The sequence below is a fragment of the Lepus europaeus genome, chromosome 19, assembly GCF_033115175.1.
Source record: "Lepus europaeus isolate LE1 chromosome 19, mLepTim1.pri, whole genome shotgun sequence".
NCBI classification, from domain to species: domain Eukaryota; kingdom Metazoa; phylum Chordata; class Mammalia; order Lagomorpha; family Leporidae; genus Lepus; species Lepus europaeus.
Genome location: NC_084845.1, coordinates 55,310,068 through 55,333,914, shown reverse-complemented (window position 1 = coordinate 55,333,914; position 23,847 = coordinate 55,310,068). Strand labels below are relative to the sequence as shown.

At 51.6% G+C, this 23,847-nt stretch overlaps 1 protein-coding gene across 2 annotated transcripts in view; it reads right to left on the bottom strand.

Moving 5' to 3' along the window:
* Positions 1-617: 617 nt before the first annotated feature.
* The window catches only part of TANGO6 (transport and golgi organization 6 homolog), a 205,432-nt gene continuing 182,202 nt past the window's right edge, over positions 618-23,847 (bottom strand). For both annotated transcript variants that reach the window (XM_062175871.1, XM_062175872.1), the window contains one exon: positions 618-1,241. In XM_062175871.1, the coding sequence (XP_062031855.1) occupies positions 1,065-1,241 (177 nt within the window). In that variant the 3' untranslated portion in view covers positions 618-1,064. The remainder of the gene's footprint in view (positions 1,242-23,847) is intronic.

Sequence of the window (23,847 nt, the reverse complement as noted above, 5' to 3'; positions counted from 1 at the left end):
AGAGGTGATTTACAGCTGTGGGCATTTGAGGCAGCAGTTCAGACAACGCTTGGGACGCCTGTATCCCATACCAGACAGCCTGGGTTCAAGTCCCAGATGTGCTTCCAATTCCACCTTCCTGCAAATGCACACCCTGGGAGCAGCAGGTGATGGCTCACGTACTTGGGTCCCTGCCACCCAGGTGGGAGACTCAGAGTGAGTTCCTGGCTCCTGACTTCAGCCTGGCCCAGCCCTGGCTGATGTGGGCATTTGGGGAATGAGCCAGTGGATGGAAGATCTCTCTCTCTCTCTCTCTCTTTCTCTCACTTAGCCTTTCAAATAGTGCTACGTCCATGAATCAGTGGCATCAGGCCACTGATAATGCAAACCCTTGGCAGCCTGCATCCAGGACTGACCCATCATCTTGACATCCATCTTTCTCATGGAGAGGAAGAGAGCGCTCCGAGATGCCTGTGCTCTCTTCTCTGATCATCAGGGCAGTTCTGTGCACACAGAGGAGTAGCAGAGGGAGCAAAAGACCAGAGCCCAGGAGGACAAATACAGGGCTTAGCCTTCTGGGGAGACCCACCCAGCTGGGCCCAAGCCTCCTCACCTCCATAGCTTTCCATCTCCATGCCAGAAGACCAGATTCAGAGCTCGAGTTCTTTCCAGCCAGGATCCCTTTATTCCGTTTTGCATGTTCTGGTGAGCGTTCCCCTCTCCTCCCCACCTCCGTCTGCTCTCCCCAGCCTGGGATGCCTGGCTCCGCCAGTGCCCACAGCACAGGAAGGACAATCTCGGCACAGAGCAGTGCGGCGTGCAGGCTGTGTGGGTGGCCACGGAGGGAGAGTCCACTCATCAAACGCCGCCAGTCAGGTCAGCGCACACGCCCACCAGCTCCCACCAGAGGCCCTCTCTCTCTGAACGCTACCATGAGGTCAGCTTGGAGACCCACGTGACCAGCATCACAAAGCCACCTCCAGCGTCAGGCACACCACCAGTGCCGAAGCCACAGCGGGACCACCTGCTGGAAGATGCGCGCGCTGGGAGGGGGCCTTGCCTCCCCCATGTCCCCTGAGCTGCACCTAGGGCAGGACCACGATCTTCTTCTCCAGCTTCTGTGGGGGGAACAGGAAGTTCCTCATGATCTCGTCTAGCTCCTCCAGGGCCAGCTGGGCGTGCAGCCTGGCCACGTCATCCGCCTCCACGCGCACCACGTGCTTCAGCAGCTGGTAGAGGTCCTTGAGGACGTCCCTCAGCACCTGCGTGAGAGAGGCGGGGTTGTCAGTGCCTGTGTGCAGAGCCCCTGACCCAGGAGTTCCGGGAGGAGGCCCCCTGGGTTCCCTTAAGACAAGGCCCTCTGAGGCGGGAGAAGGTAGCGGAGTCTGCAGCCCTGGACCCGAGGGAGGCGCTCTGTGCCGCTCACTCATGCCTGCTGCCTCACTACCCAGCCTTTGGGGCCGCTGCTGCGCTTGGCTCCCGGGCCGTCCTTCAACGCATGGCAGGGACTCGGCACCACATGCAGGCAAACCTGCCCAGACCTGGTGGTTCCCAAACCAACCGCTTGCTAGCAGCTTCCTCCCTGGACCCCCACCACGGCCTCGTGACACCCACACAACAGGCCTGGGCCCTGTGACACCCCAGAGGACGCTCTTTCTTCCCCCAGCCGCTGCTCGGAGCACCCTCCACCCCGCCTGCGTTTCCACGCCCCACCCCCCCAGGGCTGTTCTTCCCCAGCTGCAGTTCTGCGGCGGGAAGGAGCGAGTGCTCCCTCCGATCTCAGGACCTCGGAGGGGCTGGGCACTGCTCCCTAGAAAAGCCCCCGGCTTGGGAGCTAGAACTGCTGGCAAGAAACAGGTTTTACACCTGCACCCGCATTTCATGTCCACACTCTTCACAACTACCAAGGCTTGGAATCAACTGTGCGTCCCTGAACGGCTGAGGAAACCATGTTACATACACACAGGGGGATACTATGCAGCCCCCAGGAAGCGTGAACTCCTGCCACTTACAGCAGCATGGCTGGAACTGCAGGACACTGTGTTAAGAGAGATGAGTGCGGTGCAGGACGACAAACACTGGGCACCGGTGTTGTGCAGCAGCAGGTTAAGCTGCCACCTGCAACACCAGCCTCCCATATCTGAACGCTGCCCTGCCTCTGAACCAGCTCCCCGCTAATACGCCTTGGAGGCAGCGGAGGAAGGCCCAAGTACTTGAGCTCCTGCTACCCACTGGAGGCTCGCATGGAGGTCCTGGCTCCGGGCTTCAGCCTGGCTTGGCCCTGGCTGTTGCAGGCATTTGATGACTGAACCAGTGGATGGCAGATCTCTTAGTCTCTCTCTTTCTCTGTGTCTCTCTTTCTGTCACTCTGCCTTTCAAATAAATACACTAATTTTTTTTTTTTTTTTAATGGGACTGGCATTGGAGATCCAGATGGAGTTCCAGGCTCCTGGCTTTGTGGCTTTGGCTGGGCCCAGCACTTCTAATTCCATTTTAATGGAATTCATTTTAATTCTTTTTTTTTTTTTTTTGACAGACAGAGTGGACAGAGAGAGAGAAAGGTCTTCCTTTTTGCCGTTGGTTCACCCTCCAATGGCCGCTGCGGCTGGCGCACTGCAGCCGGCGCACTGCGCTGATCCGAAGGCAGGAGCCAGGTGCTTATTCTGGTCTCCCATGGGGTGCAGGGCCCAAGGACTTGGGCCATCCTCCACTGCACTCCCAGGCCACAACAGAGAGCTGGCCTGGAAGAGGAGCAACCGGGACAGAATCCGGCGCCCCGACCGGGACTAGAACCCAGTGTGCCGGCGCCGCAAGTCGGAGGATTAGCCTATTGAGCCGGGGCGCCGGCCTTTAATTCCATTTTCTATAAACTTTGTGGAGTGCTCTTATCCGTGGAATCTAATAGGTTGATCTCAGAGAAGAAGCGAATAGAGCAGTGGTTACCCGGCCTGGGAAGGATCAGGGAGGAGGGATGGTGAGAGTGGCTAAGGGTCTGGGGTGCAGTCAAAAAGCAGGAACAACCCCAGTGTTCCACAGCACTGGAAGAGACCTGTGCTGACAGCAGATACTGAGTGTTTCTAAATAGTGCCCAGAGAAGATGTTTAATGTCCCCAACACAAAGAAATAACAATGTCTGAGGTGATATAGGATAGATATGCCAATTACCCTGATCTGGTTGTTACACATTATACAATGTAGTAAAATGCCACATTATATCCATAAGTGTGTGTAATTACTACGCATCGCTTAAACAGTAATAATTACAGGCAGGCATTGCGGTGCAGTGGGTTCAGCCACCATCTGGGACAGCCGCGCCCCGTGTAAGACTGCTGGCTTCCGCCCAGCACCTCTGCTGCTGATCCATTCTCCTGCTAGTCCATCTTGTGTAGCAGCAGACGATGGCTCAAGCGCCAGCCACAGACTCAGGTAGATTTCTGGGCACTTTGTCTCTCTGCTTTTCAAAAAAAAAGTAAGGCACCCAGACTCAGTTTCTCAGAGAAGACTCTTTCTTTTTCATTAATTCCACTTTGACTATGACCCTATCGGAATAAGATCAAAGTCAGCGAACTCTAAAGGCTTCCATAGCCCTGGCAACTCATGACTAGAGCCTAGGGAGATTACTGACGCCATGAACAGGAGTGTCAAATTGTTAAATCAGCAACAGGAGTCACTGTGTACTTACACCCCATGTGGGATCTGTCCCTAATGTGTCGTCTAAAGCCAAGTGATGCTATAACTAGTACTGAAACAGTATTTTTATACTTTGCGTTTCTGTGTGGGCACAAACTGATGAGGTCTTTACTAATTATATACTGAAGTGATCTTCTGTATATAAAGAGAATTGGAAATGAAAAAAAAAAACAACAACCTGGTGTTAAAATGGAAATGGCATAGAAAATTAATTAATTTGAAAAAAAAATTATGTAGGATCTCTGTCTTTAATGTGCTGTACATTGCTATTTAATGCTATAATTAGTAATCCAATGGTAGTTTTTTCACTTTATGTTGCTATATGGGCAAAATGTTGAAATCTTTTCCTAATATATACTAAACTGATCTTCTGTATACAAAGAGAATTGAAAATGAATCTTTACATGAATGGAAGGGGAAAGGGAGCGGGAAAGGGGAGGGTTGCGGGCGGGAGGGAAGTTATGGGAGGGGGGAAGCCATTGTAACCCATAAGCTATACTTTGGAAATTTATATTCATTAAATAAAAGTTAAAATAAATAAATAAATAAATAAATTTAAAAAAAAAAGAAAAAAAAATTTTCTTTCTCTCTTCCTCTCCTTCCTTCTTTCCTTTCTTGACAGAGCTGCCCACCCATAGGCAGGGTTGGGCTAGGCTGAAGCTAGGAACTGGCAACTCCTATGTAGGTGGCAGGGATCCAAGCACTTGGCCCATCACTTGCTGCCTCTGGGGTGCACGTTAGCAAGAAGCTGGAATTGGAAGCAGAGCCGGGACTTGAACCCAGGCACTCCAACATCTGATATGGGATGTGTGTGTCCCAAGAGGCGTCCTAACCTCTGTGCCCAGCGTCCCCTCCCCCCATGTCATTCTCATGAGGAACAGCCCAGGGCTTACGAGCGCGCGCGCACACACACACACACACATTGCTTTTCCTTCTCCTTTTTAAGCACAAATTATATTCTACATTCCTATGTGCCACGATATTTCCTCTTCAGTTCCAGGAGATTTTGGAAATCTCTGTGTAATTGGCATATGTAAAAATAACTCATTTATTTGACAGACAGGGAGAGAGAATTTCTACCCACTGGCATCACCACCAGATGCCCTCAACAGCTGAAGCTGGACAGGGGTCAAAGCCAGGAGCTCGCAACTAAGTTCAGGTTTCCCACCTGGGTGGTAGAGACCCACATATCGGCAGGCGCACTGGCAGGAAGCTGGATTGAGAACAGAGTAGCAAGGACTTGAATCAGACTCTCCACATACAGGATGCAGGCATCCCAAGTGGTGGCTTAACCCACTGTGCCATGATACCTGTCCCCAGCTTACAGCTCTTGTTCCTGTCAGCCCTTTCTAGTCATCAGTAACTCAAAGGTAGAGTGTCAGTAGATGAATGTGTTCTGTTTCAGAAAGCAGAACAGGGGCAGGCGTTTGGCCTAGCAATTAAGATGCTGATTAAGATACTGGCATCCCACATCAGGTGCTTGGGTTCCATGCCCTGTTGTGGTTCTTGACTCCAGTCTCCAAAAAATGCAATACTGGGAGGCAGCAGTGATGGCTCAAGTGCTTGGGTTCCTGAAAACCGTGCAGGAAACCTGGATGGAGCTCCTGGCTCCTGGCTTCCGTCTGGCCCAGCCCCAGCAGTTGCAGCCATTTGGGGAGTGACACAGAAAATGGAAGATATATCTTTTCTTCTCCCTATACTCCCTTTCCCTCTCTTTCCTCTCTCTCTAACTCTGGCTTTTGGATAAATAAAATAAATGTTAAAAAATAAACAAAATGCATGCTAAAAATTAAGCATTTTTTTTCTCTACATAAAACTTTTTTTTTAAAGTTTTTTTTTTTTTTTTATTTGAAAGGCAGAATTACAGAGAGGCTGAGGCAGAGACAGAGAGAGGTCTTCCATCTGCTGGTTCACTCCCCAGATGGCTGCAACTGCGTTGATCCGAAGCCAGGAGCCAGGAGTTTCTTCCAGGTCTCCCACATGGGTGCAGGGGCCCAAGGACTTGGGCCATCTTCTACTGCTTTCCCAGGCCATAGCAGAGAGCTGGATCAGAATCGGAGCAGCTGGGACTTGATCCGGCGCCCATATGGGATGCCGGCACTGTAGGCAGTGGCTTCACCTGCTACACCACAGTGCCAGCCCCTCTCTACATAAAACATTAACAACAATAATCACTATGACAAATCCAGAGAGACTCTGTCAGGGCAGGCATCTGGCATGGTGATGAAGTCGCAGCCTTAGAAGCCCGTATCCCAACCCCTAATGCCTGGGCTGAGTCCCTGCTTTGCTTTTGATCCAGCTTCCTGCTAACGAACACTGGGGAAGGCAACAGACGATGGCTCCGGCAGGTGGGTCCCTGCCACCCATGCGGGAGACCTGGATGGAGTTCCTGGCTCCTGGCTGCTGCAGACATTCGCAGTGTGAACCAGTGAATGGAAGAACCCTGAACCCTGTCTCTGTCTTCCATATAAAATGAAAATAAAAAGCTTAAAACCAAAAAGACTACAGAAGAAAGAAAACACTCTGTATTTTAGTAATGGTAACGATGCTTCCTTTTTAAACAAGCGATTCACGTTTTATTTTTGCACTGGGCCCCACATACCATGCAATTGTGCCACGTGACCCAGTGGGTACCTGTGCCCTGGGAACAGCCCTGCCGAGGCTGCCGTCTCCCTCCTCCTCGCTTCTCTCCTGGGCTCTCGCAGAGCCAGGTGTCTGCCTCTTACCGTGGACCTGTGCCCACTGTCCTTCTAGGATGCGCCTTTGGGAGAGGAAGTCCTATCCTGGGGGCTGTGGTGAGCTGACTCCCAAAGCCACCGCCTGGGGACTGCTCAGCCAGGCGCCATCCCGAGGGGCCGATGTGTGGCCCGGGCAGCGGCTGTCCAGCCAAGGATGGCTGATGCACCCCCACCCCAGCCACAGCCTGGGGGAGGCAGGCGCGGGGGTCCCACAGGAGCCGTCTGCAGGCGGGCAGAGGAAGGGCGACACCGGGGCTGCGTGCGCCTCTCCCCACCCTGTGTCAGCAGCCAGGGTGAGGGCACCCAGTGCCCTGGCCCCGAGGCCACCTCAAAGAAAGGCAGTTTCTATGCGAAACCAGCTCACATCGCCAAGTCTCCCACCACCTCTGCAATGGATGCGAGCCCAGCGTCTGACAGGCAGGCGTCCCGGAGCTCCAGTGTTTGGCACAAGGTTATCTTTTTGGAGAAGTCTTTCATCTAGGCAGAAATAGCTTAGAATTTTTTTTTCCTTGCTAGAGTCTCCTAACATTCCAAGTACAGTGAAGTTAGCCTGTACCTGTCACAGGGAACTCTGGGGTGTTCTGTTCTTCCCCGGAGAGGGTAGCAATGGCCCCCTCAGCGCACCCGCCGCAGCCACAGCCTTAAAGCAACAGTGCCTGTGCAAACACTACTTCAGACCTGCTGGGCGCTGAGCTCCTGTTATCAGCACCCGGATCTCCTTCTTTACGCTAGCCAGTGTTGAGAAGGCTCCTTCTTAATTACCGGGTCTAACTCAGCAACCCACCCACCCTGGTGCAGCTTTCCCCAATCCCTGTAACTCCGGGAGCCCACACATCACAGGACTTCCTCTGGACTCCCCAAGGATCAAAGCTGCCCGCCAGCCAGGGATCGGCACCAAATCCCTTGGATCAGGGGCTGAAGACAAGGAGAGTTCAAAGGTAAAGTTACTCACAGGAGTCTCTGTGGTGGGCAGGATGCAGGCAATCCCATGGAGGAAACCTCTCATTAAGAGTTCAGCACACCTGCCACTCATCCCCCACCGCATCAAGGCCAAGGACAGGTGGAGGGGCAGGGGTGGGGGTGGGGTGCCACCCAGAGGGGAGCTTGCTGCACTCACTCTCATGGCAGCAGGTGAGGGATGCAGACATTTTCACCATCAGAGGCCCCAAGGCCACAGACTGCTTTCTTTTCTTTTCTTTTTTCTTAAGATTTATTATTTATTTGAGGCTGGCGCCATGGCTCAACAGGCTAATCCTCCGCCTAGCGGTGCCGGCACACTGGGTTCTAGTCCCGGTCGGGGCACCGGATTCTGTCCCGGTTGCCCCTCTTCCAGGCCAGCTCTCTGCTATGGCCCGGAAAGGCAGTGGAGGATGGCCCAAGTCCCTGGGCCCTGCACCCCATGGGAGACCAGGAGAAGCACCTGGCTCCTGCCTTTGGATCAGCGCGGTGCACCGGCCGCAGCATGCCACCCGTGGCGGCCATTGGAGGGTGAACCAACAGCAAAGGAAGACCTTTCTGTCTCTCTCTCACTGTCCACTCTGCCTGTCAAAAATAAAAAAAATAAAAAAACATTATTATTTATTTGAAAGGCAGAGTTAGAGAGAGAGAAAGAGAGAGAGTGCTTCCATCTGCTGGTTCCAGACCAAAGCCAGGATCCTGGAACTCCACCTGGGTCTCCCACGTGGGTGGCAGCGTCCCAAGCACTTGGACCCTCTTCCGCTGCTTCCCTAGGTGCATTAGCAGAGAGATGGAAGGGAAGTGGAACAGCCGGGACTCAAGTGGTGCTCATATGGGATGTTGCTGTCGCAGGTGGCAGCTTAACCCGTTGCACCACAACACTGGCTCAGCCAGGGATTTCTTAAAGGACCCCAATTCCCAGTCTGAAAACTCTTTGGAAGGAGATGAGTTTCAGGTGTTTTGTGAAAGAAATGCAGAGAGAGCGTCACACACACACACACACACACACTCTGCTGGCTCCCTCTCTCTCCCCTGCCCCCTCCCTCCAGGAGCCAGTTCCCTGAAATACACAGAGCTGATGCTTTGGGGACCAGGGCAGTCTTTAGGGGTAGACTCAGCCCAGAGAAGGCAGGGTTTGCTGAAAAGGAACAGCGACACCGCCTTGGGCACGCAGGTGCGCTGTGAAAGGAAACGCAGGAGAGCAGGGTTTAGCTCTCTCAATGGGCCTGACCGGAACAACCCTGCAGGGGTTCTATCTTTCAGTGCACATCAGAAGACATAAGTTGCAGGCATCTTTCTTCTTTTACATCCCTACATTTGTGTGTTTATTTGACTATAAAAGCCATCTGACCACAGCCCCCAAGACCCGGTATACAGAGGAAGGAAAAAAAGGTTCCTGGCACACTGCCACTCTAGAACAAGCTATTAGTAAAGACATCCTGTGACGAGTGCAGCCAGTTATGTTTCCAAAAAGCTATTTCAATATTTGAACTCTCTGACAGTTCACAGTGACTTTGAGGGTGGGACCTAGAGTGAATGAAGTTGCTGTCCCTCTGTTCTTGTGTGGGACCAACAGACACAGCACAAGGTGGTCACAAACAAGGCCTCCGGAGAGACGTGAGGTAGGCAGAGGCTTTTCCATTTGTGACTTGGGGTGGGTGACTTGTTAATATTTAAGGGGAAAAATGGGCTGCTACATGTAACAGGATGGAAATTTAAATGCTGGCATTACACTGATTGTCCTTAGCAATCCCGTCTCTCACAGAATCAACAGATGAGGCAAAAGAAGATCAAATGGAAAATGGAATTCTCAAAATCCCATCAACCACCCGTGCCTCTTTGTGATGAAGAAACAGTAAGTGCTAGGCCCAGAGACAGCAACAGGGAAGTCAGCCACGGGAAGAAAAGGCGGGGGAGCGATCAGGAGTCCGGGGCTGCGACCATCCCAGCAGACAGAAGGTTCTCTAGACGGGCACCCCACAGAGGAGCCCCCAGCATCGGACTGGTTCTGTTGAAAAGCAGGTTGGGAGCGTGAGGTGTGGGGTGACCTGTCAGGAAGCGACCGTCCAGCCCCCAGGAAGTCTTGTACACAGGGAAAGCACTGTGTGGTCGGACGGGAGGCCGGAGTTCCCGGGCCCTGCGTGAGGCAGCCAGGCAGGATCTTCCTGCCCGGTGAAGGGATTCTGCCCTAACTCACGGCAGGTGTGAGAACGGGCTCTGACTGCTGGTGAGTGGGGCATAGCCGAAGGCTACTGGCTGCAACTTAGAACGCTTAGGAGAAGTCTTTACCCTTTTAGTAAAAAGCCGCAAAAGCAGCGTGTGAGTCTGCGGCTGAGGGAAGCGAGCGGGCGCAGAGGAGGTCATTTTGGGGGGGAGAGCCCAGGACCACCAGCAGGAGACACCGGCAGGCACCTCCCCGGTGGTGCGCAGCTGACCGCGCCGCGTGTTCTGGTGGTGAGGGGCGGCGTCTCACCGTTAGCAGTTCAGAGGCAGGGGAACTCGGGTAAAGTGAGTCCTGGCGCTCCCAATTCTGTGATGGGGAATCTTGAGCAAATGACTTCACCTCGTGGAGCCCCAGCAATCCCATCTGAGGCCGCTGCAACAGCGCGGTCCACACAGCGCAGCCCACGATGGCTGCCAAGTCAGCGGAGGTTTGTCAGGGTCCTCCACTAACACTGCCCTTGGCAAGGGCGGCGGCTGTGTCCGGCGTGTTACTGCTCTACCCCCCGGGGCCTAGAACAGAGCGTGGCACGAAGAGATTCTCTGAGGAATGAGGGAAGGAATACTGACAGCTCATCCTAGCACAGCATGTTACGTGCCAGGTACGGTTCTAGACGCTTCATCTACGTGAACTCAGTTTATCTTCCCAAAAACCTGATGAGAGAGGTGCCAGCATCATCCCCCATCTGCCCAGGGTCACACAAACCCGGGCACGCAGGCCCTGGCTGCCCGAGGCTGGGGCCATTGTTCTGCCGCTCAAAGCAGTTACTACTTTCCCTGCTAGGCAGAGGGGAGTGGGGAGCAGTGCGCCGCCTCCCTTCCAGGTGTTGTGGGGATCAGAAGAGCTCCTGTGTGTGCGAGTATTTTGCTGTCATAAGCAAAGCGACAGATCAGTCAGAGGACAGTTATCATCACCACCACGTTGAGGAAACAGTTTAGCATCAAGGAGCTAAGAAAATGGGGGGTGGGGAGGCGTAGCTCTGAGAACAAAGAACAGAGAAGTCAAAAAAAAAAAAAAAAAAAAGTCATCGGAGAGGGGAGACTAGATTTAATACAGAGCTGGGGCCGGTGTGGGTCAGACGGTGGCAGGGGCGCCCAGGGCACTAGGGCTGTGCTACTGCGCAGGATGGAGAGCGCCAGGGAGATTCTGCTGGGCAAGCAGAAAGGAGCCGGACTCAGGCCTGCGAGCCGGACGGCCCCTCGAAGGTACCAACTGGGCAGCAGGAGTGGCCAATCTGGGCCTGGTTCAGCGAGCTCCTGGCCGGAGGGGAGCACCGCGCACTGCCGAGGGAACCCCAAGCGGCAGCTCGGTGGGGCTGCGAATGCAGACACGAGGGCTGACTGGACAGAAAGGGCAGGCTGTGGAGACACCTCGCGGAAAGCACCGGGGGAGTCGGCACAGGCGGGATTCCCGACATCCGGGGGTTTCTCTCTGCGCCTGCCAGATAGAACCTCAAGTTCAGTGTGGCATCATTATCCTCCAGAGGTTATGGAGCTTTGCAGGAGCCTTTGATTTTCAAAGTTCTTTCTCTCTGCCAGGCCCGGAGATAAATGGCATTGTTCCCCTACTGGATTGTGTCTGGCCATCAGACGAGGGAGGGAGCGACCAGGTCTGATTTTCCCTGGAGGATAAGGGGGCGGGGAGGGGGAAGCTTTTAACCAGTCAGGTGCCAAGAATGCCACAGGCACACAGACACCTACCAGGACCCAAACTGTAGTAGCCGGCTGACCCCTGGCCGGGGCGTGGCACTTCCCCTGGCTGCCCAGGCTGAGGCTGCGAGGGGTCAGAGACTGTGCAGCTTGCTGTGGCCGAGACAGGAGCAGCAGCGGCCGTGAGCAGTAGTGGAGGCATTTTGCACCATGCCTTTAAATAGCAGACAAGGGAGGCAGCAGCTCTCCCGCACCCCCACAGGCGCTGCAATGGAACAAAGGCGGTGGCGGGGACAGGGCAGCACGTGTGCAGAGGCTGCTGCTTGGGGGAGAGGAAGCTGGGGGCACTGTCCTGGAAAGTGATCCCGACCACAGCCTTCACTGGCCCCAGCCCTGCAGGACCTCCACGCAGACTGGCACCTGCCGAGGGTGGCACGTCCTGTTTCCTTTCTGTCCTTGGGGCCTCCCACGTGGGAAGGGACAGCCCCGGAAACTGGCTCATCACTCCCACTTGTTCAGTGTCCCCCGCGTGTTCAGCCCTGTGCTCAGCCCTCTGCACACACTACCCTGCTTCATCCTGTCGGGGAGGGAGAAGCAGCCCTGGCTCACGAATGGGGAGGGGGGCAAGAGGACCTGGAATTGGTCCAAGGACACACAGCTGGAGCTGAAACCTGTGCCTGTCTAGTCAACCTGTGTACCCCTTGCTCTTAAACACAGCTTCGGCTGGGAAATCTGACATGCAGGAGTAGACCATAGAGACAAGTTTTGAAAATTATTATTATTTTTTGAAAGATACACAGAGAGAGAGAGAGAGAGAGAGAGAGAGAGAATGAATCTTTGATCTGCTTATTCACTCCCCAAATGCCCCAGTGGCTGAACCTGGGCCAGGGGGAGCCAGGCACTTGGGACTCAATCCAGGTCTGCCATGCGCATGGCAGGGACCCACGTACTTGAGCCATCACATATCCTGCTGCCTCCTAGGGTGTGCATTAGCAGGGAATTGGAATCAGGGGCAGAGCTGGGACTCACAGCCAGACACTCTGACGTGGGATGCAATTGTCCCAAGTAGCTACTTAACACCTGCACCAATGCATGGCCTCCGTGGAGAGAATTGATCTTTCTCTGGCACAGTCGATTGTTTGCATGTAGCTGGCTAGTAAGGAAAGGTTGGCTGACTCCAAGGCCTGGGTTTTCTTTGGAAGTTGCCAATTTGATTTGGGGCAACCTGAATGACCCCTGGTGTACCTGGATCACAGTCTCAGGTCTAGCTTGAGTCGGCTGTGGCACTGTGGGTAAAGGAAGTGCTGGCTACAGTCCATAGGGCATTTGCTGAGTGGAATCCAATGCTCTCTGCAAGGTGCGTCAGCAATGTAAGGTTATAGGGTTAGAGCAAAGGACAGAGAGAAGCAGAGCTGCTGACACCTCAGAGGCTCTGGTGGGGCTGGCATCATATGCTGACAGACACGTGGCATGGACCAGACTGGAGAAAGCATTCCACTCCTACTAGAAAATAGGGCTGGGGTGGGTGCTTGGTGCAGCAGTTAGGACCCCACTTAGGATATGGGATGATCAGAACTCAGAGTGCCTGGCACAGGTCCTGGCTCTTCTGGTTCTAAGCCAGCTTCCTGCTAGTGCACCCTGGGAACCAGCAGGTGATAGCTGAGTGCCTGGGTCCTACCACCCACATGGGCGGCCTGGATGGAGCTCCTGGCTCCTGGCTTTGGCTTGGCCCAGCCCTGGCTATTGTACGCACTTGAGGAGTGAACCAGTAGATGAAAGATCTTTTACTAACTCTCTGCCTTTCAAAGAAAATGAAAATAAATCCTAAAAAAGTTTAACAACAACAACATAAAAAGTATGGCTACACTGCCCAGAGTGTATATACTGCATGTGAAAGATTCCCTTTGTCAGGAGTGGGGAACGTCCGGCCTGCAGACTGCAGAAGGCTTGTGAAATCACCTCGTGTGGCCCTGCCAAGGTGACCGCAGGCAGGGCTGAAAATTCGATAAATCTATAGCAAGCTAATTTTTAACTTGATAATTTTGTATAGCCTACAAATGATGTTATAAATACCCACATGGCCCTTGGCAAGAAAAGGTTTCCACCCCCACTTCTCATGAGAATCCCCTGAAGAGCTCTTAAAATGCTTGGATCTCACCTTACACCGAGCATTAAGGGTTAGCGCTCAGGCTATTAAAAAATATATGCTTCCCAGGTAATTCTAATAACCCAATAATAAAGTGCCTGCCAAGAAACTCTACCAATCCATTAGTACCCCGGATGCAGTAGAGCTGGACGTTATGAAAATCCCATCCAGGAGACTTAGCAAGCGGCACACGCCGTGGTTTCAAAAGCAGAGGTCACTGCCATGACTTTGCCTGTGAAAATCTAGGCGTCAATCAGAAGGCTGACGTAATTTGGACATGATCGTTTTTTCTCTTGGACTTCTCTTAATTGTCAACAATGAGGTTTTTTTATCTTCCAGAAAGGAGAAAGGATGGTGTCTGACTAGTTTTGGGAGGCCAGCATTGTGGTACAGTGTGTTAGGCTGCTGTCTTCAATGCCGGCATCCCATACTGGAGTGCTGATTTGAGTCCTGGCTACTCCACTTCCTACCTGCCTTCTGCTAACGTGCCTGGGAAGGCAGCAGATGATGACCCAAGCACCTGGGTCCCTTCCACCCATGAGGGAGGCAAGGATCGAGTTCCTGGCTCTGGGCTTGGGCCTGGCCCGGCCCTGGCTGTTATAGTCGTTTGGGGAGTGGACCAGCAGATGAAAGCTCTCTCTCTCTCCTCTCTGTGTTACTCTGCCTTTGTAATAAATAAATCTTTCTAAAAATGTGATTAAGTAACTTGAAAATAACTCTGATTCATAAAATAAGACTGCATCTTTACCCCAAATTACTATATTTGTTTTCAAATGTGCGTATGTGAGTATTATCCTGAAGACAGAGAAGGGCACCAGCTGCTGACACGCTTGGTAGGAGAATGAAAGGAGAAAATAAATGAGGCTGACTCTGTTGCCAGGGTAGCTGGCATAAAGGTAGAAACTTCTGCCCAGATGGGAGGAATTAAGGGAAATAAATGCGCTAACAATTTTAAACACACACACACGGTGGGGTCGGGGCAAGACAAGCCCCTATGACATGCAGACGGAGACTGGTTGACTGCCCGTCGTCTTCATCTGTCACTGCCTCAGGACTCCCTGCCCCAGTGAAGTGGGGACAGCCTGTCTACAACCCAACTATAACAAAAACCCTCCCGGCGTTTCCAAGCGAGGGAGGCAACATTTCCTCCTTAAGGGAACTTGTTCAGACAGCTTCGGCTCTTGGGAAAGCTAAACACCCGGAGCCTTTGGAAGTCCCAGACTTTCCAGTTTAAGACCTAAGAAGCCTGCTTAGTGCACAGACGGGTACCAAGAAGCTCGAGAGCCGGGTTCCGTGAGTCTCAGGGAAGTGACTTCGTGCATCTCTGCTCCCTTCACAAAGAGGCCGTGTGTGAGGTCTGCGGGAGCAGTGTTCAGGGCACTCAGCTTTCTGCCGATACCAGACAGGTGAGCAGATCACTCTGCTGTCTTCCCTAGTCCTGGGTGAAGGCAGAGACTGCAGGAGTAGGGACTAAGGTTACCTGCGAGGGCAGGAAAGGCTTCTCACAAAGAGTGTGGCATCATAAAGAAAAAGAAAAGCTCATCAGGGCCCAGCGCTGTGGCGCAGTAGGTTAAAGCCCTGGCCTGCAGTGCCAGCATCCCATATGGGTGCTGGTTCGAGTCCCGGCTGCTCCACTTCCCATCCAGCTCTCTGCTACAGCCTGGGATAGAAGTAGAGGATAGCCCAAGTCCTTGGGCCCCTGCACCCATGTGGGAGACCTGGAAGAAGCTCCTGGCTTCAGAACGGCGCAGCTCCAGCCATTGTGGCCATCTGGGGAGTGAACCAGCTGATGGAAGACTTCTCTCTTCACCTCTACCTCTCTAACTCTTTCAAATAATAAATAAAATAAATCTTTAAAAAAAAAAAAAAGCCATCATAGGCCGGCACCGCAGCTCACTTGGCTAATCCTCCACCTTGCGGCACCGGCAAACCGGGTTCTAGTCCTGGTCGGGGCACCGGATTCTGTCCCGGTTGCCCCTCTTCCAGGCCAGCTCTCTGCTGTGGCTCAGGAGTGCAATGGAGGATGGCCCAAGTGCTTGGGCCCTGCACCCCATGGGAGACCAGGAGAAGCACCTGGCTCCTGCCATCGGAACAGCGTGGTGCGCTAGCCGCAGTGCGCCAGCCGCGGCGGCCATTGGAGGGTGAACCAACGGCAAAGGAAGACCTTTCTCTCTGTCTCTCTCTCTCACTGTCCACTCTGCCTGTCAAAAAAAAAAAAAAAAAAAAAAAAAAAGCCATCAGAAGGACAGGAGGGGGCTGGAGGCTTCTGGAGCCTGAGAAACGGCATGGGGCATGGTGTGGGGCATGACAGAGGACAGAGGGCTGTTCGGGCGCCGCCGTGGACTTCTCGGAGCCTCAGGAGGGGACGTGCAGCCTGTGAAGGAGGGAGTCCGGGCTGTATCCTAGGACACCAGGAACCCTTGAAGGCAGAGGAGCTGGGGACTGGACATGGGCAGATGTGCATTTCACAAACATCTTTCTAGCTACGGTCCCCTTCCCATCCTGAAAGTGGACAACCTGGGAGAGCTGAGACATAGAAGGGGGCGGGCATTTGGTGGAGAGGCTGAGAGGCCAGGGGACGCCTGCGTCCCTTGTCGAAGCGCCCACGTTTCAGTCCTAGCTCTGCTTCCAACACCAGCTCCCTATTAATGCTCACCCTGGAAGGCGGCTGGCGATGGCCCAAGGACTTGGGTGCCTCCCACCGTGCCGGAGACCCGGATCGGGTTTACTGCTTCTGGATATGACCTGGCTCAGCCTCATCTGTTCCGGACATGCAGAGTGAACCAGCAGATGGAGGAGCTCTTTCTGCGTCTGTTCTCTCTCCCTGTCTCTCTTTCCACCTCTTATTTTATTTTTTAAATACAAGATGGTCCACTAGGCAGGGAAGCAGCATTCCTAGGAATCTGTGTGTGTCGCATGTTCACCTCTTCCTCAAGTTCACTCAGGCCAGTTCAAATCAGCTCCTTCCGAACCACAGCCCAGCTGCAGTGGGAGCCCCGGTGTGCCCTGGGTTGTGCCTCCCCCTGGCCGTGAGCTGTGAGCCAATGCGGACTTGCGGCACTCACTCTTCTTATCTGTCCATGGGCTGTATGAGCGTGTTTATGTCACAGAGCTAGCAGGAGGCCCCAGGGAGCTTGCGCATGGAAGAGCCCCCATGAAACGTTGGCTGTGTTGTTCCCAAGCACAGGCTTCAGACGATGTGAAATTTATTTGGCACTGATGTACTCTGAGCAATGAGTAATGAACTGGAACAGACCCCAGAGCATCAGCCTGGACCACTCTCTCATCACAACAAGTAGGGTGCGCCTCATCAGAACTCCTCACTCGGGGAGCAGGCACGTGGCCTAGGGGGTAAGACTGCCACATCCTGGGGCCGGCACTGTGGTGCACTGGGCTAAGCCTCCGCCTGTGGCGCCGGCATCCCATAAGGGCGCCGGTTCATGTCCTGGCTGCTCCACTTCCAATCCAGCTCCCTGCTAATGGCCTGGGAAAGCAGTAGAAGATGGCCCAGGTGTGTTGGCCCCTGCACTCATGTGGGAGACCTGGAAGAAGCTACTGGCTTTGGATCAGTCCAGCTCCGGCTGTTGTGGCCATTTGGGGAGTGAACCAGTGGATCAAAGAACTCTCACTCTGTCTCTCCCTTCTCTGTCTGCAACTCTGCCTCTCAAATAAATAAATCAAATGAATAAATAAAAAGGTTGTCAAGGAACATGTAAATGCAAAGCCCTGAGAACAAACTGTTACAAAAAAAAAAAAAAAAAGATCGCCACGTCCCACACGGGAGTACCTGGGTTTGATTCCTGACTCCAGCTTCCTGCTAGTGCAGGCCTGGAGGCCGTGGCCATTGCTCAAGTGGCTGGGTTGTGCTTTGGACCAGACGGTGGAACACGGGGAGGAGAAGCCAGGTTGTCTCCTGTCTGCTCTCTGAACAGGGCCAACTGGCGGGTCCTGGGAGGTCAGGGCACCAGAGTCCGAGGCTAGCCCACACATTCTTCCTTTCCTATCCCACCGTTCTCCTGGGCAAGCTGCAAATATCTACAGTAAGGAGGCTTTTGGATAGCCCGGTTTCCAGGGCCCGAGGCAGCCTTCTCCGAGCCATGAGCTTTGCAGGAATGTCCAGGTGATGCCATTTCTGGGCCCTTCAGACCACAGGGACACAGCAGTGCAGGGAGTCCTGGGCCCACCCTGCCTGGGCTCATCCACTGCTCTGCCGCTTCACAGCCATTGGATGGGTTACCTGTCTACTTTGTCTGTTTCTTCATGTTTAAAATGGGGCTATTGATCAGGCCTAACTGGGATTATTATAAAGTGTAAAGAAATTAATTCATGTGAAGCCCTCAGGTATACCAGGGATCTTCAAAAAGTTTGTGGATTTTTTAAAAAAAGTTATTTATTTGAAAGGCAGAGTGATGCACAGAGTGTGGGTTGGAAGAGAAAGTAAGACTTCCCATCACTGGTTTACTCCCCAAATGCTCACAACTGCTGGAGCTGGCCTAGGCCACACTCAGGAGCCTGGAACTCCTTCCGTCCTCCCACACGGGTGGCAGGAACACACGGGCCATCTTCTGCTGACGCCCATAGTGTGTGTCCGCAAGAAGCTGGGTTGGAAGTGACGCAACAGGACTCGCTGAATGGATGTGGAATGCTGGTGTCCCAAGTGGAAGCTTAACTTGCTGTATACAACCCTCAGCCCACGGTCATGAGGCTTCAAATGGTAGGAGCAGGAATTTGGTCTACAGGTTAAGACACCCAGCCCCAGCTCCTGCCCCCGGCTTCCTACTAAAGTGTCTCCTGGGAGGCAGGGGTGATGGCTCAAGTAACTGGGTTCCCACATGAGAGATCTGGACTGAGTTCCCGGCTCCCAGTGTTAACCCCAGCCCAGCACTGGCCACTGTGGGCATTTGGGGAGTGAACCAGAGTATACGAGCTGTCTGTCTCTGTCTCTCTGCTTCTCAAAATAAATAAATCACAAAATGTTTTAAAATATCAGGAAAGTACATATTATGAAGAAACTATGCATGAATTGCAAAACATTTTTTTGCACAAAAATAAACTTATCTTAATTTTTTTTTTAAACTTGAGAGGCAGAGAAGCTGAATGCTCTCATCCACTGATCCACTCCAAATGCCCACAATGGATAGGTCTAGGCCAGGCTGAAGCCACGTTCTGGAAACTCACTCCAGGTCTCCCATGTGGGTGGCAGGAACCCAGTTCCTCCAGGCAGCACCTCTGTCTCCCCGGGTCTGCGTCAGCAGGAAGCTGGAGTCAGGAGCCAGAGGTGGCATCGAACCCAGGCCCTCCAGTGCGGGAAGCAGCATCTTAACCAGGGTGTTAACCACCAGGCCAACCATCCACCCCTAAACTTATCTTTTAATTCCACTTTCTCATGATCTTTGTGGCTCCTTCCTAAGTTCTGTCATATAGCAAATGCTCAATTAAGAATGTTTTTTAGGAATACGACTACCGTATAAACTCAGAGAGACAATGTTGTGATTTGTTTGGAATTTTACAAAGAGCAGTTTACTACCATCTTGGAAAAGCAGGCTACTTGATGTCATTTATGGTACTTCTGGGTTGCCAATAAAAGACATGTGAATCAGCCTGCATTTATAGCTCTTACAGTCATAGTGATTCTATATATGAGAGCAACTGAATAATTCATAACATCTTAGAGCTGGCCCCCACAGTTACACGTTACAATCTATATGATTTTATTATAAACTACGATTCCTTTATTTCCTCTTTATATTGCAGTTGACATACTGACTTTAAAAGTATGCCCCTGGCTTAGGAAACTGTACATTCTCTTTCAGAAGAATACAGGCGCATGGCAAAATATGTGGTGGAATTATTTGTTATAATAAAAGTATGCTGGGTCTGACACAGAGAAGGGGTTGTCAGTAGATTTTCCCAAACCTGGTGCTGAATGTGTGTTCCAGCTGAGTGACGCTCCCTGAGTTACCCTCCATGGGAAGACGAACCTTGTTCCAGACGAGTGAGTGATTGAGTATAAGGAAAAGAGGGGCAGCTGCTGCAGTTTCATTAGCACTCGGCCACTGTGAGTTACCAGAAGCAACTGGAAATGAGTGCTAGGCTTCCTGGCATTCACTCTGGGAAATCGTACAGTCTCTTCATGAGCTCTGGTTTCCTCATTCATAAAACACGACGGCTGGGTTATTTCCCAAAGTATGTCCATGGAGCATTACTGCTTGGCATGCTTATGATGAGACAAGGGTTCCTGGGTGAAGGAGTTTAGGGAATTGTAAGTTTTCTTTGCTGCAGGACTTCTCAGACTGCTAATACCAGGCCAACGAGCACCGACTCTCCCAGAGGGGACTAGTCAACGGGACTTCCAAACCTCATGAAGAAATGGATTTAAAAGACAAGTTTATTTTGGTGCCAACGATTTTGAAACCCATGCAGAGTAGCTTTTCTCATAATATATACTCTCCAAGAACTTTTTGAAGACCCCTTGTACATAGCTGCATGCAGCCTTTCCCAAATTTGACCACGAAGACCTTATTTCAAAGGAGAAGCTCATGAGGTCAGTAGCCTCTGGGAAATTTTTTATGAAATATAAATTAAATAGTGTCCCAGGGCTCTTTCAACTCTAATATCTTAAAATGTTGTGACTGTCAATGTTTAAATGGGACATTCTTCTTGGTCTTTTTAGTTGAGAACAAGCAGAGTATAGAACAAGAAAGCTATCCAATGGAAAATAAAATGTCCTAAGTCTGATGCAGAAAAGGAAGACAAACCAAGCTCTAACATATGTAGATCTATGTAAATGATTATGCACAAAAGGCAGCAAGGGAGCAGTTTTAAATGTTAGGGCTTCCAAACTGTCACTCACGTTAGCAACTAGAAAAGGTCAAACATTTATAGTTTAACAGTCCCAGTAAGGTACTGGGTCCCTGTTTTTCCAGCTTTACATCTCTACTCCATCACTAATGTCATATAGACGTGGACAGGTTCCTGTTGAGGAAACCCTAGGAGTATTCCCTGGTCCTAGGCACTGACCCTGGCCTCACCTCTCACGGATGGCTATGCTGGAGACTGAAGTACAGGCTGGACATGGTTTTCTACAAATCCGCAACTCCACAGGCCCCCCCTGGTGCCAGTCAAGGGATGAACATGGGATCTTAGCTGGAACATTAGGCCTTTTCCCTGGAATTTTTGCATTTGGGGCCAGAAAGGGAATCTGAGTATTGAACGTAAGATGCAACACTAGGTCACCATCACTGGTCATGTTGCTTCCACAGAAGGAAAACTAGACTCCAGGGCACAGAATGAAGCTGACAAGAGGTGGAGAAGCTAGAGGTGAGAAGCTAGACAAGAGGTGGAGCATTTTGGTTTCTGAATCTCAGAGTCACCCAGCTTCACCTCTGTTTTCCCCACAACAGGGTTGTTCAGCCCTTCTTTGGATGCAGTGAGTGAAAAAGTTGCCCGTGCTTACGCTAGTTCAAACTAGGTTTCTTTGCTTACAACTGAAACGGCTCTGACCTGTCACATCTCCCTTCATCCCTATTTTCGCCATCAACATAGAGGGCAAGATGGGAAGTGGATGGGTTGAATATATGCACACACCATTGCTCTCTCTTGAAACCCCACCAAAATGGTAGTAAAGGGATAAAAAATGGCATTTAGTAGTCAGAACAAACCAATCAACTTACCCAGGCAATGGCAACAAAGTTTTGGTGCTAGCCAGCACCTGAATGCACCCTAGAGTCCTAGTTCTGATTTGCCCAGGACAGAACATCTGATGCCCGATACCCCAGCATTGTAAACAGTAGCCTCTTTCCCTCTCAAAGTGTCCTGGTTTGGATGATGAATCAAATTATTAAATCTAAGAAGCCCAGAAGCAAGCCTAGTGCATCACAGAATCTCAGAAACGGTCCACTGGTGAGGGCACTACGCTTCCTCACATTGGGGGAACAGCCGCGCTGGCTGGAAGCAGGTTTGTGTCAAGTTGCCCTAGCCCTCTCCCGTTCTCTGCCCTTCCCCAGTCAGAGCAGAAGCCTGGAGGGTTTCCTCTGGAAAGTCCAACCAGAGACTGGTGCAGGCACAGATGAGAGCGCCATGTTAGACCCGAGATTGAGCGAAAGTCTCTGCTCAGTGAATGGCGAGACCTCTGCTCTCCTTCCACTCGTGTTTCGGAATCCTGCGGCCAGGCTTCTATCCCCTAAACAGAAGACCAGAAGATCCTTTTCTGCCACCAGCAAAGACTTCAAGGTACTCAGTATGGAGTTTCCCAATGAAGTGACCTGGCCAGGCTGTCACCCTCCTGCAAAGGCCCAGAGCCCACAGGTTCTTGTACACAGTGTCATCGGTTTCTACGGGCTCTGTTCTGAAGTCCTGCAGTAGGAGTGGAGAGTAAGGAACCACCTAGGCCAGAGCACGTGGAGGAAGGGTTGTAGGAGGTATGCCTAGAAGATGAAGCTATTACATTTCCTAATGTGCTGGGAACTCTTAAGAGATTTGTAAACTTTTAAGCAGGCACTGGGGATGAACTGGCAATAGCTCATAGAATGAAACAAGCATAGGAGCCGGCACTGTGGTGTAGTGGGTAAAGCTGCCCACCTGCGTGCCGGCATCCTACATGGGCGCTGGTTTGAGTCCTGGCTGCTCCACTTCCGATCCAGCTCTCTGCTATGGCCTGGGAAAGCAGTAGAAAATGGCCCAAATCCTTGGGCCTCTGCACCCGTGTGGGAGACCAGGAAGTAGCTCCTGACTGTAGGCTTTGGATTAGCCTAGCTCCAGACATTGCAGCATTTGGGGAGTGAACCAGTGGATGGAAGACCTTTCTCTCTCTCTCTCTCTCTCTCTGCCTCTCTGTAATGCTGCCTTTCAAATAAATAAGTATTTTTTTTTTTAAAAAGAAACAAGCTTCAACCTGAAGCAGTTATTAACTTTCGAGAAACTCAGAATTCATACAAGAAAGGAAATATAATTACAGTATATTATATGATGCAGTTGTAGGCTATAGTTACAGTTATAATAATGTAAACACTGAATGCTGGCGTAACAAAAACTATAATGTAACTATTCAGGGAGAATGGGAAAGGGGAATGCATATATTTGTAGGGGGTTAATAATAATAACTAACATATATTGCATTTCTAAAATGCATACACTCTAAATGTTTGATATAAGTAAGCTCATTGGAATCTTACAACAACCTTTTAAAGCAGTACCACTGTGGCCAATGATGTAATGGCAGGTCACTTCCAATTTTTTTTTAAATATTTATTTGAAAGTCAGAGTTATACAGAGAGAGGGGAGGCAGAGAAAAAGAGAGAGAGAGAGAGAGAGAGAGAGAGAGAGAGATCCCCCATCCGATGGTTCACTCCCCAATTGGCTATAAAGGCCATAGCTGTGCTGAACCGAAGTCAGGAGCCAGGAGCCTCCTCCGGGCCTCCCACGCAGGTGCAGGGGCCCAAGGACTTGGGCTATCCTCCACTGTTTTCCCAGGCCATGGCAGAGAGCTGGATCGGAAGTGGAGCAGTTGGGTCTTGAACCGGCACCCACATGGGATGCCGCTGCCTAAGGGAGTTACCCGCTGTGCTACAGCACAGACCACAATTTTTTTTTTTTTTTTAATTACTCAAAAGTTTCACGGGCCCAGCGCTGTGGTGTAGTGAGTAAAGCCACCACCTGAGGTGCTGGCATTCCATATGGGTGCTGGTTTGTGCCCCGGCTGCTCCAGTTCTGATCAAGCTCTCTGCTATGGCCTGGGAAAGCTGTAGAAATTGGCCCATGTCCTTGGACCCTGAACTCACTTGGGAGACCTGGAAGAAGCTCCTGGCTCCTGGCTTCGGATCAGTGCAGCTCCAGCCATTGTGGCCACCTGGGGAGTGAACCAGTGGATGGAAGACTTGCTCTCTCTCTGCCTCTGCCTCTCTGTAACTCTCTGCCTTTCAAATAAATAAATAAATAAATAAATAAATCTTTTTTTTTTTAAGTTTCATGTTTTTATTTAGCTTTCTGACTCTATGCTTGTACCTTCAACACTCTCAACGACTTCCTGTTCCCGGATAAAGAAAGCACACTAGATCCTGTATCGGACACATTTAGCACGCAGGGAAGCACCGTAGGCCCTGCTGACGTGTTCTTTCCGTTTTAGACAACCTCATCAGGATTTTAGGTCTCACAGCACGAACCCCTCAAAGGCTGCCCGAGTACATACCACAGGCAGATCTTGGTGTCTTCCCAGCCTTCCTAGTACAAAGGCATCAGGATTCTGGAACATGCGTGGAAGGAGAACAGGGATCTCACCATTGGCTGAGTCGACAGTCACTCAACCTTGGGCTTAACACGGCGCGCTCATTCTGATCCAAGGAGTTTGGGACAGTCTGATTTTGTTGGAGGCTGCACTGTAAGAGAGCCTACAGCAGGTATGTCAAACGCTGGGCCATTCCGACTATCTCCAGCACCGTCCCGGAAGAGCCCCAACGTTTTATAAATAGG